General features: G+C 37.0%; 1 protein-coding gene across 8 annotated transcripts in view; it reads left to right on the forward strand.

Annotated features, from left to right (window-relative positions):
• TRIM37 (tripartite motif containing 37) overlaps positions 1-15,106 on the forward strand; it is a 162,104-nt gene that overhangs the window by 583 nt on the left and 146,415 nt on the right. For all 8 annotated transcript variants that reach the window (XM_049702321.1, XM_049702325.1, XM_049702322.1 and 5 more), the window contains exons 2-4: positions 1,674-1,775; positions 12,549-12,589; positions 14,388-14,504. In XM_049702321.1, coding sequence (XP_049558278.1) covers positions 1,674-1,775; positions 12,549-12,589; positions 14,388-14,504 — 260 coding nt within the window. The remainder of the gene's footprint in view (positions 1-1,673; positions 1,776-12,548; positions 12,590-14,387; positions 14,505-15,106) is intronic.

Genomic DNA, 15,106 nt, shown 5'->3' on the forward strand with positions numbered 1-15,106 from the left:
CACCCTCTCGTAGGACGTCTTGCCCTAGTCCCCCCACCCCGCCGCTGCCTTTGTGGAGGGGGCTGGCCCAGTGCAGAGGACGCCGTGCTCGTTCTGCAGCCCTCCGGCTGCCCTGTGCTCTGACCCGCAGTCAGGTGGTGCGTATCCTGGCGTTTTCAGGATGTCTTGGCACGGGTACTCATCCCCACAGGGTTTCTGCAAACTACAGCCTGTGCAGAGCAGAACTGCAGATTCTTTAGACGGACGTGCGCTGCGACTCGCCACCAGTTCTTACGAGTTTTTGCGCGGATCCAAATCTCCCTCCGAATGGATAATCATTCCCTCCCAGCGGTACATTTTGTAGACATCTGCCCTTCCTAGATTGATTGAGGATATAATTTTACTATCCTGTTTGACTGTAGTTTTCCAGAGCAACCTATTCTTTTTATATATGACTCTTGTAAACGATGATTTCAAACGTTTGGGGTATTTACGTTAATGCTAGGAACTTAAAAAAGATTGCTTATTGGACATAATTGTATAATAATAATAATTGTCAAGACTTGAACCTTGCAATTACTAAAATACTAAATCGTTGATAAGGAACAGCTATATTACCTGGGCACTCCACTTGAAACTAGTTCATCCAATGGTCGTATTTTCCCCCGCCGTACCCCCCATCCCCCAACGTCTGCATCTCACAGATTCTTTCTGGTCCTGCAGAGTCATGGTTAGACTCGTGAGTAATTTTCTCCTTAATTCCTCATGTAAAAGTATTATAAAAGTTTTGTAACCTTACTTTGGTTTTAGAAGAGTTTAATTCCTCTGGAATGGAGTAAAAATAAATGTGAGTACTGTAAAAATAAACTTAAAATATATAATAACCTACATTTAATTATATCTGTTTTCTTGTCAGATACTGCCTAAATGGATTCATCTGAGGCTGGCAAAGATAATACTGCTTCTTCTGTTTACGTATTTTTTTTCTTCCCAAAGCCTTCATAGAGCTACCACCAAAATTCTCCATACGGACAGAATTTCAGGCTCAAATAAGTAGCTAGTTGGTTGCAGCAGCATGGCAGAAATTCAGAGCAGAAATTCAGATTTCTGGATTCTGAATTACATTGTTTCTCTCTTGATCAAAGTATGCTGCCATTAATGTATCTTTTTATACTTAAATTATAAAAGCAGTGCATCCCCCTTGGGGAAATTGCAGAAAAAGTCACAAGTTCATAGTGTTCATACAGTCACAGTTTGCCTTTTTTTTCCTTACTGTTACACATCATAAGGGTTTTTTTTGATCATTAAACAATTCAAAAATATTTCTGTGACTATCATAGTCTATGTTAACTCCTGTAACTTAATATTTTGACGTTTGGGCTATAGCCAGATTCTTGCCATTATAATTGATGTTTCCGTGAAAATATTTGTGCATGTCTGTGTTTGCATTCCATATTCTTTTCTTAGACTAGAACCACTGTGAAGCTTAGAAAAAAGGAAGCATTTTTTTCCCAGGAGATGTTCTGAGGTACCCTGGACCTTGACTAACCAAGTCCTGATATGGAATATAGTTAAAACTGGGATGTTATCAACCCGAAATAAATGTAATTGTCAGGTGAATTATTGCAAGCATGCCTTTTACTCATGATTCAGTAGCGTAATCTGGTGAACCTTACATCTTTTATTATTTTCAGAGCATTGCTGATGTTTTCCGATGTTTCATTTGTATGGAGAAATTGCGGGATGCACGCCTGTGTCCTCATTGCTCCAAGCTTTGTTGTTTCAGCTGTATCAGGGTAAGTTGTATCTCTTTTTACATACATTTAGTATATATAGGGTGTATTGTAAAAACCATTTTCTTTATCTTGTTTTAATTTTACGTCCTTTTAAAAATGTCTTAAATGATTGTTTCTTAATAGGGAGACCATCAATGTGTATTGTTTAGTACTATGGAGATGAATAATCATCAAGTCATAATTGCCATGAAGTGTCTGGAAACCAAAGCCCAGTGTAATTTTAGTATATTTACATTATTAAATCACTGCATTTAACAAGTACTTACTAAGTGCTTACCTGCATTGTGTTTGGGGTTGAGGATACTAAGATAAGTGATGGAAGTGCCTGCCCTGCAGAAGCTTAAATCTAATTGAGAGAATGGTCTTTGTGTTTATATTGAAGAATGTGCCGTGTCCTAAAGAGGCACTCACAAAGTGCTGAGACTCAGGAGGGAGAGTTTATGCTTGTTTGATGGGTAAGATAGAGAAGAAGCTAGTAATGGGTTAAAAGGCACATAATAAAATCATGTAATCTTATAGTTAAAAGAAACCTTAAAGATGAATATAATCCAGTGGCTTTAAAAATTGAATGTAGGTGAACCCCAGAAACAAAATTATTAGGAAGCTTAAGATGTAAAGCAGAAGAGCTTATTTTGGTTGTGTGTGGGGATTCAGTCACACATCTGCAGGCCATAGTTGAAAACTGCCTGGCCCACATGACTCTTAGTAGATTATTTCCTTTATTGAGAAAGTCAAAGTCATCTAACATGCTCATCATCTCAAAATTTCTCTGTGGTTCCTTATTCCTGCCTGAGGAAGATAAATATCCCTTTGTCAAGAGTAATATCTGTAACACTTAAATCATTTGCTTCCAGTCACATATTTAGCAAATGATGGAGCTGGATTTGAACCCAGGAAGCCTGGGTCAAGAGTCTGTGTTCTTTGACACTACACATCTACAGAGGGCCTAAGTTACATACCATGCTGGTTCTCCCACTCATAAACTGAGAGACTTGATCTTAGCATTGTTTTCTCAAACAATAGAATGTGGATAACAAGATCTGTCTCACAGGATGGTTGTGGCGTTAAATGAGATAAGCTAAAAGGTAATTTAGAAACTAAAATGTAGTTAAGACTTCACCTTCCAATGCAGGGGGTGGGAGGTTCGATTCCTGGTTGGGGAGCTAAGATCCCACATGCCTCTCCACCAAAAAACCAAAACATAAAACAGAAGTAATATTGTAACAAATTCAATAAAAACTTTAAAAATGGCCCACATCGGGACTTCACTGGTGGCGCAGTGGTTAGGAATCCGCCTGCCAGTGCAGGGGACATGGGTTCGAGCCCTGGTCCGGGATGATCCCACATGCCATGGAGCAATGAAGCCCTTGCGCCACAGATACTGAGCCTGTGCTCTAGAGCCCGCGAGCCACAACTACTGAAGCCTGCACGCTTGGAGCCCGTGTTCTGCAACGGGAGAGGCCACTGCAGTGAGAAGCCTGCGCACCGTAGCGAAGAGCGGCCCCTACCCCCTGCAACTGGGGGGGCACGTGTGCAGCAATGAAGACCCAACGCAGCCAAAAATAAAAATTAAAAAAAAAAAAAGGTCCACAACAACAAAAAAAGAAAAAGGCTGATGGTGGACACTTGTTTAAAAAAAAAACTAAAATGTACTCTCCATTTGTAAGGTTTTGTATTATTCTATTGTAAAAATAGCAACTCATACATATCATTATGTTTTATAAATGGTAAAGCTGAATGAAGCTAGAGAAATTAAGTAATTGGCCTCTATCACTGTAGTTAATTTATTGGTAGAGTAGATCTGGACTCAGCTCTTTTGATGAAGGTTCAGCATACATATGATCTCTGGTTATTACCTTATACCTCACTGATTCTTTTTTTTGTTAAGTTTTTTTTTTTTTTTTTTTACGTGGACCATTTTTAAAGTCTTTATTGAATTTGTTACAATATTGCTTCTGTTTTATGTGTTTTGGTTTTTTGGCCCTGAGGCATGTGGGATCTTAGCTCCTGGACCAGGGATCAAACCCACACCCCCTGCATTGGAAGGCGAAGTCTTAACCACTGGACTGCCAGGGAAGTCCACTCATTGATTCTTCATTTCTTCACTTTTCCTCTTCCACCTCCTGTTCCTTACAAGTATTTATTTCTTAAATATTGCGCTGGCATTCTCTATTATGAAGTTTCTGGGAAATTTTTATCTACTTTGAGAAATTTGATTTACTGTTGCAGGTTTAACTATCATCTGTGTGCATGGCTCCTAAATCTCCTTCAGCATTGACCTATAAATGTCTTATCTGATTGTCCTTCCAGCATCTTGAACTTTGTTCTAGATCAAATTCTTCCTATTATTTTCTCAAATTGACTCTTTTTGAATTTTTTTGTTTGTTTGTTCTTTTCTAGTAATCAAACTTGAAACCTCTGACACCAATAATTTTTGTCTTGTCAGTTATCTCCTAGTGTCATTTATATCTGTCCTACCTTTCTGTTCTTATTATTACCATCCTAATAGAGAAATACAGACATCTATTACCTCATGCTTAGATAATTATAGTTACTATCTAACTGATCTCTCTGTCTTGAGTCTTTTCTTCTCTCGTCCATTTTGTATCCTGCTGCCATATTGATATTTTCCAGTAATGTCATTCTTTTTCCCTCCCAGAAGCCTCAGAGATTTATTGCCTGAAGGATAAAGTCCAAGAACATTAGCCTTATATTCAGACTGTCTGAATAATATGGTTCTAACCTTCCTTTTTCAGAGTTGTTCTGGTTCCTGAATTCACCATTCATTTGTTCATTCATTGAACAAATATTAATTGTGGACTTGGAGTTAGGCACTGACTTCTCAAGGAATTGACTTGTTTTCTAGTTGGGATATAGGCAAAAAAGTAAATGGCTATATGTTAGATATTCTTCATAGCGTAAAGAAAAATGAAACTGGTTTAGGGTATAGAGTAGGGACTTTGAGAGGTAACTGGCAGGTTGGTAGCTATTTTAGTTAGAGTAATCTGGGAAGGTCTCTCTGAGTAGATGGCATTTGAGCAGAGACCAGGATGAGAGTGATGGGAATATGTAGGGAAAGAAAGTCCCAGGCACAGAAATCAAAAGGGGCAAACACCGTGAGAAAGAAATATGTTTAGTGTGTTGAGAAATACCAAAGAAGCAGTGTGTTTAGAGCAAAGTGGACAGAGGGAGAGAGGGAAAGGAAATGAGTTTGAAGATGTAGCTAGAGGCCTTGGTCAAGACCTTGGATTTTATTTTAAGTGTGCTGCTAGCTATTGAAAGCTTTTGAGTGATTTGAAGTAATTAATGTTTTGAAAGCTATCACTCTGGCTACTGTGTGGAAAGTGGACTGTAGGCAGATGGGGAGAGAGTGAAGAGAGCAGTTAGGATGTGCTTTAAAGATGAATGGTAGTTTAGACCAGAATGGTAACAGTGAAGGTGGTGAAAAATAGGGCAATTCTGGGTATGTTTTGAAGGTAGAATCAATGGATTTTCATACAGATGGGATGTGAGGAAAGTTTTTTACAGCATCTGGGTGAATTAATGGTTTCCCATTCTGAAACAGAAAAAACTGAGGGAAGAACAGATTTGGGTAGGTTATAGATGTAAAAGTGTTTTTTTTTTTTACTTTTAAATTACATTTTACGTAGTAACTACAGAAAACCATTGTTTTTGCTAGTGAGAGCAATATGATTTTTTATTAATTAATTTATTATTGGCTGCGTTGGGTCTTCGTTGCTGCACGTGGGCTTTCTTTAGTTGTGGTGATTGGGGGCTACTCTTTGTTGTGGCGCGCTGGCTTCTCATTGTGGTGACTTCTCTTGTTGAGGAGTACAGGCTGTAGGCACGAGGGCTTCAGTAGTGGCTTGCGGGCTCGGTAGTTGTGGCACATGGGTTTAGTTGCTCCGCAGCATGTTGGATCTTGCTGGACCAGGGCTCAAACCCATGTCCCCTGCATTGGCAGGCTGATTCTTAACCACTGTGCCACCAGGGAAGCCCGCGGTATGATTAAATATAGTTCTTTGTTTAAAAAAAAAAAGAAACAAAAAACCAATTTGTGACTCTGTGATACTCCAGTTCAAAATTTTGGACTAGTTCACTTTATTACAATACTTGTAATTTTTAAAATCTTAAAAAAATTTAGATATAATTCACATAACATAAAATTCACCCTTTTAATGTATAAAGTTTTTTTATTTTAATATGTAAAGTTTGAGATGTTTATTATACATCTAATTGGAGAGGTTGACAGTTGGAAATATGAACCTGGATTTGAGGAAGGGGAATGAACCTGGATTTGAGGAAGGGGACTTTAGAGAGATTGAATAATTAGCATATAGATAGTATTTAAAGGCAGGGGACTAGATCAGACCACCAGATTACCTCCTGTGGGAAGAGGTTTTTAGGTCTGAACTCTGGGTCACTCAGTGTTTAGATGTTAGGAGAAGGATTCAGCAGGATAATAAGAAGGAGCCAGGAGTAGTGAGGCATCACAGAATTCAACTGAAAAACATGTTTCAAAAAGGAGTAGTTTAGGGCTTCCCTGGTGGCATAGTGGTTAAGAATCTGCCTGCCTATGCAGGGGACACGGGTTCAATCCCTGGCCCAGGAAGATCCCACATGCCGTGGAGCAACTAAGCCTGTGTGCCACAACTACTGAGCCTGTGCTCTAGAGCCCGCGAGCCACAACTACTGAGCCTGCGTGCCACAACTACTGAAGCCTGCGTGCCTAGAGTCCTCAACAAGAGAAGCCACCACAATGAGAAGCTCGTGTACCACAACAAAGAGTAGCCTCCGCTTGCTGCAGCTAGAGAAAGCCCACACACAGCAACGAAGACCCAACACAGCCAAAAATAAATAAATAAATAAAATAAAAAACTAAAAAAAAAAAGAGAGTAGTTTAGCTGTGTCATATGGTTCTAGCCTGGGAATTGACCATTGGATCTGATTTTTTCTTTCTTTTTTTTTTTTTTTTGGCTGCACTGCGCAGCACGCGGGATCTTAGTTCCCTGACCAGGAAGTGCAGTGTCTTAACTACTGGACCACCAGGGAAATCCCTTGGATTTGAGAATATGTAGGTTATTGGTGACCCCGATAAGTAGTTTCAGTGGAACAGTGGGGGCAAAAACTTGATGTCAGAGAGTGGGAGGAGAATGAGACAGCAAGTATAAGAACTGTCACAGAATCTTGTTGTAAAGGGGAGAAACAAGGTAATGGGTTGAAGGGGGATGTTGAGAGTCATCTTTTAGGAGAAGGTTTATACCTTCCTGGGACTGAACCAGTCGAGAATAATTGGAGAGAGGAGGGGTAATTACAGGAGCAAAGTCCTTGAGACGCTGAGCACTCCACACAATCATATTGTAATATTGTTTATTTGAATGCTTTCCCTTCTCTTCCATCTCATCTCTGTTCATTTGTCCACAGAAATTGAACTATCTTTGGCAGTCCAGATACTTGTGTCATTTTAACAAACTAAGGCCCAGACGCATGAATAGACTTGTCCAAAGTCACGTAGTAGTTGGTGACAGACCAAGACTAAACTTATCCCCAGGCCAGCACTCTACCCACGACTCCCTGATGCCTCCACAGGCATACCCAAAAGCAGGAACATTGGCTGTGTTTTCAGGCCAGGTCTTCATTTATCTAGCTGTACTCAGCTGATTTTCTCTCAATACCTGTTGCTCTTTTGTATTTTTTCCCGTTATTTTGCCACATCTTTCTCATCCAGTTTTTTCTTACCCCCTCTTGATATTTAACATTGGTAGCAATTTGCCAATAATTATTGACTTTGTTCTTAATTTTTCAAACTTTTAAAATTAGGTATATTTGACATATAATAAACTGCACGTATTTAAAGTACACAGTTTGATAAGTTTTGACAAATGTATACACTTGAAAAACCATCCCTACAGTCAAGATAATGAACATATCTCTAATCCACAGAAGTTTCTTTGTGCCTCTTGGTAGTCCCTGCCTCCTCTTGTCTTGTTCTCAAGCAACCAGTGATCTGCTTTCTATCACTATAAATAAGTTTGCATTTTCTAGAATTTTATACAAATGGAATCTTATAGTATGTACTCTTAAGGGTCTGGCTTTTTTCTCTCAGCAAAATTATTTTGAGATTCATCTATGTTGTTGTATCAATAGTATTCCTTTTTAAAATGGTACAGATGAACCAGTTTGCAGGGCAGAAATAGAGATACAGACATAGAGAACAAGTGTATGGACGCCAAGGGGGGAAAGTGGCAGGGGGAGGTGGGGGTGGTGATGGGATAAATTGGGAGATTGGGATTGACGTACATATACCAATATGTATAAAATAGATAACTAATAAGAACCTGCTATATAAAAAAATAAATTAAATAAAATTAAAAAATAGTATTTCTTTTTATTGCTGCATAGTAGCATTCCGTTGTATGCATATGCCGTAATTTGTTTATCCATTCACTTGCTGATGGACATACAGGTTGCTTCTAGTTTTGGGCATTTACAAAGAAAACTGCTATGAATGTTTGTATACAAGTCTTTCAATGGACTTAAGCTTTCATTTCTCTTGGGTAAATAGGAGTGGAATGGCTATATCATATCGTAGGTGTATGTTTAACTGCTTAACAAATTGTCAAACTGTTTTCTAAAATAATTGAATCATTTTACATTCTCAACAGCAGTGTATGAGAGTTCCCATTCTTCCATGTTAATGCCAACACTTGGTATGTTCAGTCTTGAATTTTAGCCATTCTTATAGGTATGTAGTAGTACATACTTCCCCCTTAAGATCAGGAAAAAGACAAGGATGTGTAGTTTTATTACTTTGGTCCATTACCCTCCCCCAACCCCTGGTAACCACTGTTCCTTCTTTATGAATTTGACTACCTCGTATAAATGGAATCATAGACTATTTGTCCCTTTCTGTTTATTTCTGGGCTCTCTATTCTATTTCATTGTCCTTATGCCAGTACCAAACTTTTAATTTACTGTAGCTTCGTAGTAAACTTTGAAATCAGGAAATATGAGCCCTCTAACTTTGTGACAAGTTTCCAGTCTTTCACCATTGAGTATGATGTTTGCTGTGGGTTTTTTATGTATGAACTTTTATCAAGTTGAGGAAGTTTCCTTCTTTTCCTGTTTCTTGAGTGTTTGTTTGTTTGTTTGTTTTTGGTTTTTTTGTGGTACGCGGGCCTCTCACTGGTGTGGCCTCTACCGTTGCGGAGCACAGGCTCCGGACACGCAGGTTCAGCGGCCATGGCTCACGGGCCCAGACACTCCGCGGCATGTGGGATCTTCCCGGACCGGGGCACAAACCCGTGTCCCCTGCATCGGCAGGAGGACTCTCAACCACTGCGCCACCAGGGAAGCCCTCTTGAGTGTTTTTTTTTTTTTTTTTTTTTTTGTGGTACGTGGGCCTCTCACTGTTGTGACCTCTCCCGTTGCGGAGTGCAGGCTCAGCGGCCATGGCTCACGGGCCTAGCCGCTCTGCGGCATGTGGGATCTTCCCGGACAGGGGCACGAACCTGTGCCCCCTGCATCAGCAGGCGGACTCTCAACCACTGCGCCACCAGGGAAGTCTGAGTGTTTTTATTATGAAAGGATATTAGATTTTGTCAGATGCCTTTTCTGTATCCATTGAGATGATCATGTGGGTTTTTCCTTCATTTTCTTAATGTGATTATTATATTGATATATTATAATTGATATATATAATATATATAATTATATATATAATATATAGATATATTATAATTGATATATATATAATTGATATTGATATATTAATATATATTGATACATTATATCAATTTAATTGATATAATATATCAATATATATTGATATATATATTGATATATTATATCAGTTATATTATATATATTATATATAATATAATTGATATAATTGATATATTATATTGATATGATTGATATATTGATATACATAATTGATATAATTGATATATATATAATATATATATAATTATATATATTATATATAGATATAGATAATTATATATATATTATATATTATAATTGATATATATATAATTGATATAATTGATATATTGATATAATTGATATATTGATATATATAATTGATATATCAATTTAATTGATATATATGTCTATATATGATATATATAATTGATATATCAATTATATTATATATATAATATATATAATATATATAATTGATATATTGATATAATTGATATATTGATATATTATAATTGATATATATAATTGATATAATCGATATATTGATATAATTGATATATTGATATATTAATATATTATAATATATTATTATATTTCTTAATGTGATGTATTATATTGAATGATTTTTGTAGGTTGAACTATCCTTGTATCCCAGGAATAAATCCCACCTGGTCAAGGTGTATACTCTTTGTGAATTTGGTTTGCTAGGTTTTTGTTGAGGATTTCCCTTAAACAGCTTTGCAGAGTAGGAATGCTGATTCTCTTGTTGCATATGAGGAAATTTGAGATCAGTCACATGTCTGGTGTCGCATAGTAAGTGCCAGAGCTAGGAATAAGACTCAGGTTTGAATAATGTCTCAAGCTTGTGATTCTTCCATTTAATGAAGGAGAGAAATTAATTCTTGTTTTTTAAATTTTATTTATTTATTTATTTTTGGCTGTGTTGGGTCTTCTTTGCTGCGTGCGGGCTTTCTCTAGTTGCAGCGAGCGGGGGCTACTCTTTGTTGCTGTGCGTGGGCTTCTCACTGCAGTGGCTTCTCTTGTTGCGGAGCACGGGCTCTAGGTGCGCGGGCTTCAGTAGTTGTGGCTTGCGGGCTCTAGAGTGCAGGCTCAGTAGTTGTGGCGCATGGGCTTAGTTGCCCCGCAGCATGTGGGATCTTCCCAGACCAGGGCTAGAACCTGTGTCCCCTGCACTGGCAGGCAGATTCTTAACCACTGCACCACCCAGGGAAGCCCGAGAAATTAATTCTTAAATTGAATGTGAGGGAATTGCTACAAAGGTGTTTCTTTAATATTATTTGAGTACTAATATTGTATCAGTGGTTCTTACCTTTGGTTTTGGTTTGGTAGAAACATTGTTTTTCCTCAAAGTATTAAACTTGCCATATTTGTTTTGTGATTAAATTAGATTATAGAATACAAGGTAAAAATGCCACAAATAATAAGAGAAGGGAAAGATCACTAGCCTGGGATAGGCAGGAAAGTATTATGGACATAATCAGTGGACATTCCCATGGGACAGCACGTGGCTAGAGGGACAGTATAAGCAAATACACAAATAGGATGCCAAGAGTGGTATATATTATAGCAATAAGCCTGTTTTGACTGGAAGGGAGGGGCATAATAAAAAATATAGACTGTGTCATTCCTTACCATGGTCCCAACCTTTATAGGGCTTTTACTTTAGTAGGGCAGGGGAGACAAACAAGTCAGTATACCAAGTGTTATAGGTACAATGAAAGGGGAAGTACAGGTTACTGTGGTAAAGCATGACAGTGGTATTTAAATAGTCTATAGTCAGTCAGGGAGTTTTCTGGAGGAAGTGACATGTAATCTGAAATCTAAAGGATGAGCCGGAATAATCTAGTTAAAGAGAGTTGTTGAATATCCTGGGCAGAGAGGGGAAACATATTTAAAGACTTAATCTTGCTGGATCCCCTAGGGTGAGGTAGAAGATGAGGCTAGAGAGGTGTGGGCTGAGACCAGTTCTGGAGGAGTGCTATGACTTTAGCAGAGCATTGTTTGAGGGAAAGAAACCTGACCTAAATCTTGTTTTGCTCAGGGACCAAAGAAATGATGTTCAGGGTTGTTAATGGAATCCTTTCCCATCTATTTTTTTTCTTACAGCTTTATTTTCTGTGGTATGAAGTACACTTCCCCCTATTTAATCTTCTATTGTTCTTTAAGGATTCCTTGGGAATTTTATTTCTGAGTTAATTATTTGACTTTAGGTAAAAGCTTAGGTTCTTTCATAGAAATAGGAAGGGATAAACAGAAATAACAGATATTGAGAGTACATAGCTGTTGGATTATATATTTATTTACCTCAAAACCTGTTTACCAGACAATTAAAACAAAATATTTAACCATGGAGCTATTGTTTTTGGAAAGGTATTAGCATCTCCTTTGTATATGGTGTAAAACTGCTCCCTATCCAATAATAACTAAAATGGTTAAATTAATAGAATTTGAGGTTTAGTAGAGATATTATTCTCTTGTAAAACTTTTTATAATTACGAGGAAACCAGGTTATATAGATGTTTAAATGACTGAACTGTAGAACTCTTTTAAGACAAAGTTTTGCTGTATTGCTTATTTATGTTTTTCTGTCTAATTTATATAGCCATAATGTATATACCTTACAATTAGATTGCTTTTCAAAAAGGAATTTAGTAGTACCTTAAAATTCCTCAGAGATTTTATGGTGGTGGGTTAGTTAGAAGAAAATCATCATAGTGGCTTATTTTGGGGGGGGTAGTAACAATATCATTATTATTTTTGTGAAGATTATTCACACCTTCCCTGTGAGATCCAGAGTCCTAGGATCACTTTCTTCCCTGTGAGAGAATAGCTTCTTAGTAATTATTTTGGAATGAGTTCTGTGCCTTTGAAAATTTATTCCTGTCGCGCTGATAATGAGACAGATTGCTTGCTATTCTATATGTATCCCTATAATTAATGCAGGCACTAGAGAGTTAAACTCATTAAATTTGGTATGTAAGGTTTCAGTATGTACAAATTAATGGTGTTATCTGCAATCAAAATCTAATTTTTTTGCCTCCTTAGCGCTGGCTGACAGAGCAGAGAGCTCAATGTCCTCATTGCCGGTAAGTGTTTTACTATGATTATTTGTGAATTTGGAAAGTAGTAAGGTGATGGGGTCAGCGTGTGTCCTAATACTCATAACATTCTTTCTGCAACCTGCCACATTTCTACTCCTTGCAAATACAGTTGAAAAGAAAATAAGCACTCTATCTCGATAAAGAAATGCAGACTAATTTACCTGACTTAGAATTATGTAGAACACATTACATTGTTTACTTTCTTTTGGAAAATCATTGTGTAACTTCTTAACTTACCTTTTATAACGAAAAAAAAAAATAAAGTTTCTGTTAAAAAAAAATCCAGATAGTAATAAAAAGGTTTCTGATTCTGATACCTGACTTGATATTTTCATGATTTAACTTTCAGAAGAAATTGTTAGTGTTAGGTTTGGATACCTGTTCTTCTAGACATTTTTCTATATATGTACTGATGTATGCATATAAATGTTTTCTTAAAAAGTACAAATGATATAATATTATTTTGCTTTGCTTTTTTTTCCATGTAACATATGGTGATGCCTTTATTGATCATATGTACATATATGTCATTTAAAATCAGTGTTTGAATAATAATCCACTGTAAGATTATACATTGTTTTTTTTTTTTTTATGCTTATATTGAGACACATATAGGTTGTTTCCATTTTTGGTTATTTCAAATGATGCCAGATTGCATTGAAGGGAAAGGTCTTTTTACCATTTTATGTTCCTAATAATAGATATTGAAAATGCTTCTTCCTCACATTCTTGCCAACACTGGGTATTACCAGTCATTTATTTTTTTGTCATTCTGCTAAGTGAAAAATGGTATCTCGTTTTTAATCTGCTTTTTAAAAAAATGATTGAAACTGAGCATCTATTAAAACATTTTTAGCCATTTGTAATTTCTTTTTTTCTTAAACTGCTTCATATCTTTTGCCCATTTTTCTTCATGTACTGTTCACTTTTTTCATACTAACTTTTAAGAAGATCAGCAGTATCCAATAGAACTTTCTGTATGATGGAAATGTTCTATAGCCTTGCTGTCAACTGTGGCAGTAGAGCACTTGAAGTAAGCCTAGTGTAACTGTGTAAAGAAATTTTCTTTTTTTTTTTAACTAATTTGAATTTTTAATTTAAATAGTCACATATGAGTAGTGGCTGTCATTTTGGAGAGTATAGCTTTAGACTAAGGAATTAAGAATTCAGTTTGGGGCTTCCCTGGTGGCGCAGTGGTTGGGAGTCCACCTGCTGATGCAGGGGACACGGGTTCGTGCCCCGGTCCGGGAGGATCCCACATGCCGCGGAGCGGCTGGGCCCGTGAGCCATGGCCGCTGAGCCTGCGTGTCCGGAGCCTGTGCTCTGCAACGGGAGAAGCCACAGCAGTGAGAGGCCCGCGTACTGGGGAAAAAAAAAAAAGAATTCAGTTTGTAATCTGAATTGCTAATTTTTTTATTCAGTTTTTTTTGTAAATGATACATCATTGTAAAAATAAGTTACAAACCATACTTTTCATTGTGTCTTTGTTACTATTTTGATAGTAATATGGTATGAATATGATTGTGAGCCCTATTTTGAAGAGTGTTTATTTTTTCTTGATTTATAATTTCCTTTTTTTTCCAGCTTTGTTGAGGTATAATTGACAAAATTGTAAGGTATTTAAAGTATAAAATGTGATTGTTTGATACACATATACATTGTGAAAGGATTCCCCCCATTGAGTTAACACATTTGTCACCTCAGTATTTACCTTTGAAATGTGTTTTAGAAAATGATCTCAAATTCCTGATTGAGAGTACATGTATGTATATTTTCTCTCCAGTGCTCCACTCCAGCTACGAGAACTAGTCAACTGTCGTTGGGCAGAAGAAGTAACACAGCAGCTTGATACTCTTCAACTCTGCAGTCTCACCAAACATGAAGAAAATGAAAAGGACAAGTATGTCCTTAGTTTCTTTGTTCAAGTGTTTCATAGATTGTGCCACATGGTATTTTAATGACATTATTGAAAGTTTAAGCTTCCTAGGTGAACACTAAGACAATTTTCTTCTGGCATGGTGTGGGTGTCTCTATTTGGAAAGACCCTCTAACTCTGACTTCTTTTATTAAAGCCTCTCATAAAGGATTAGAACTGCCACAATTTGCTAATTACTAATCTCTCTTCTTTCCTTCTTGATGCCTACTGGCCCCCCCTTGGGTTTGCTAAAGGTGCCTATATATAAGCCATTGATTAATAATGGTTCTGATAAATTTCCTATATTGTAAAAGCTATATTCTAAATTCGGTAGTGTGGAAATCATGCTAAATGAGATAGTATCTAATATGCTGTTTCTTCATGCTTTTATTAATTTCCTATTGGATATTCAGATTACTTATAAATGAGAAATACAAATTGTCGACCTATTTAGGTATTTTCTGTAAGCTCAGTGTGATTTATCAGTGAAAAGCTTTTTAAAATTGCAACAGTGTGTCCCCTTTATAGGCAAGAGAAACAATTTTTTAAATTGCGGCAAAAGAAACAACATAATATTTACTATCTTA

The sequence above is a fragment of the Orcinus orca genome, chromosome 19, assembly GCF_937001465.1.
Source record: "Orcinus orca chromosome 19, mOrcOrc1.1, whole genome shotgun sequence".
NCBI lineage: Eukaryota > Metazoa > Chordata > Mammalia > Artiodactyla > Delphinidae > Orcinus > Orcinus orca.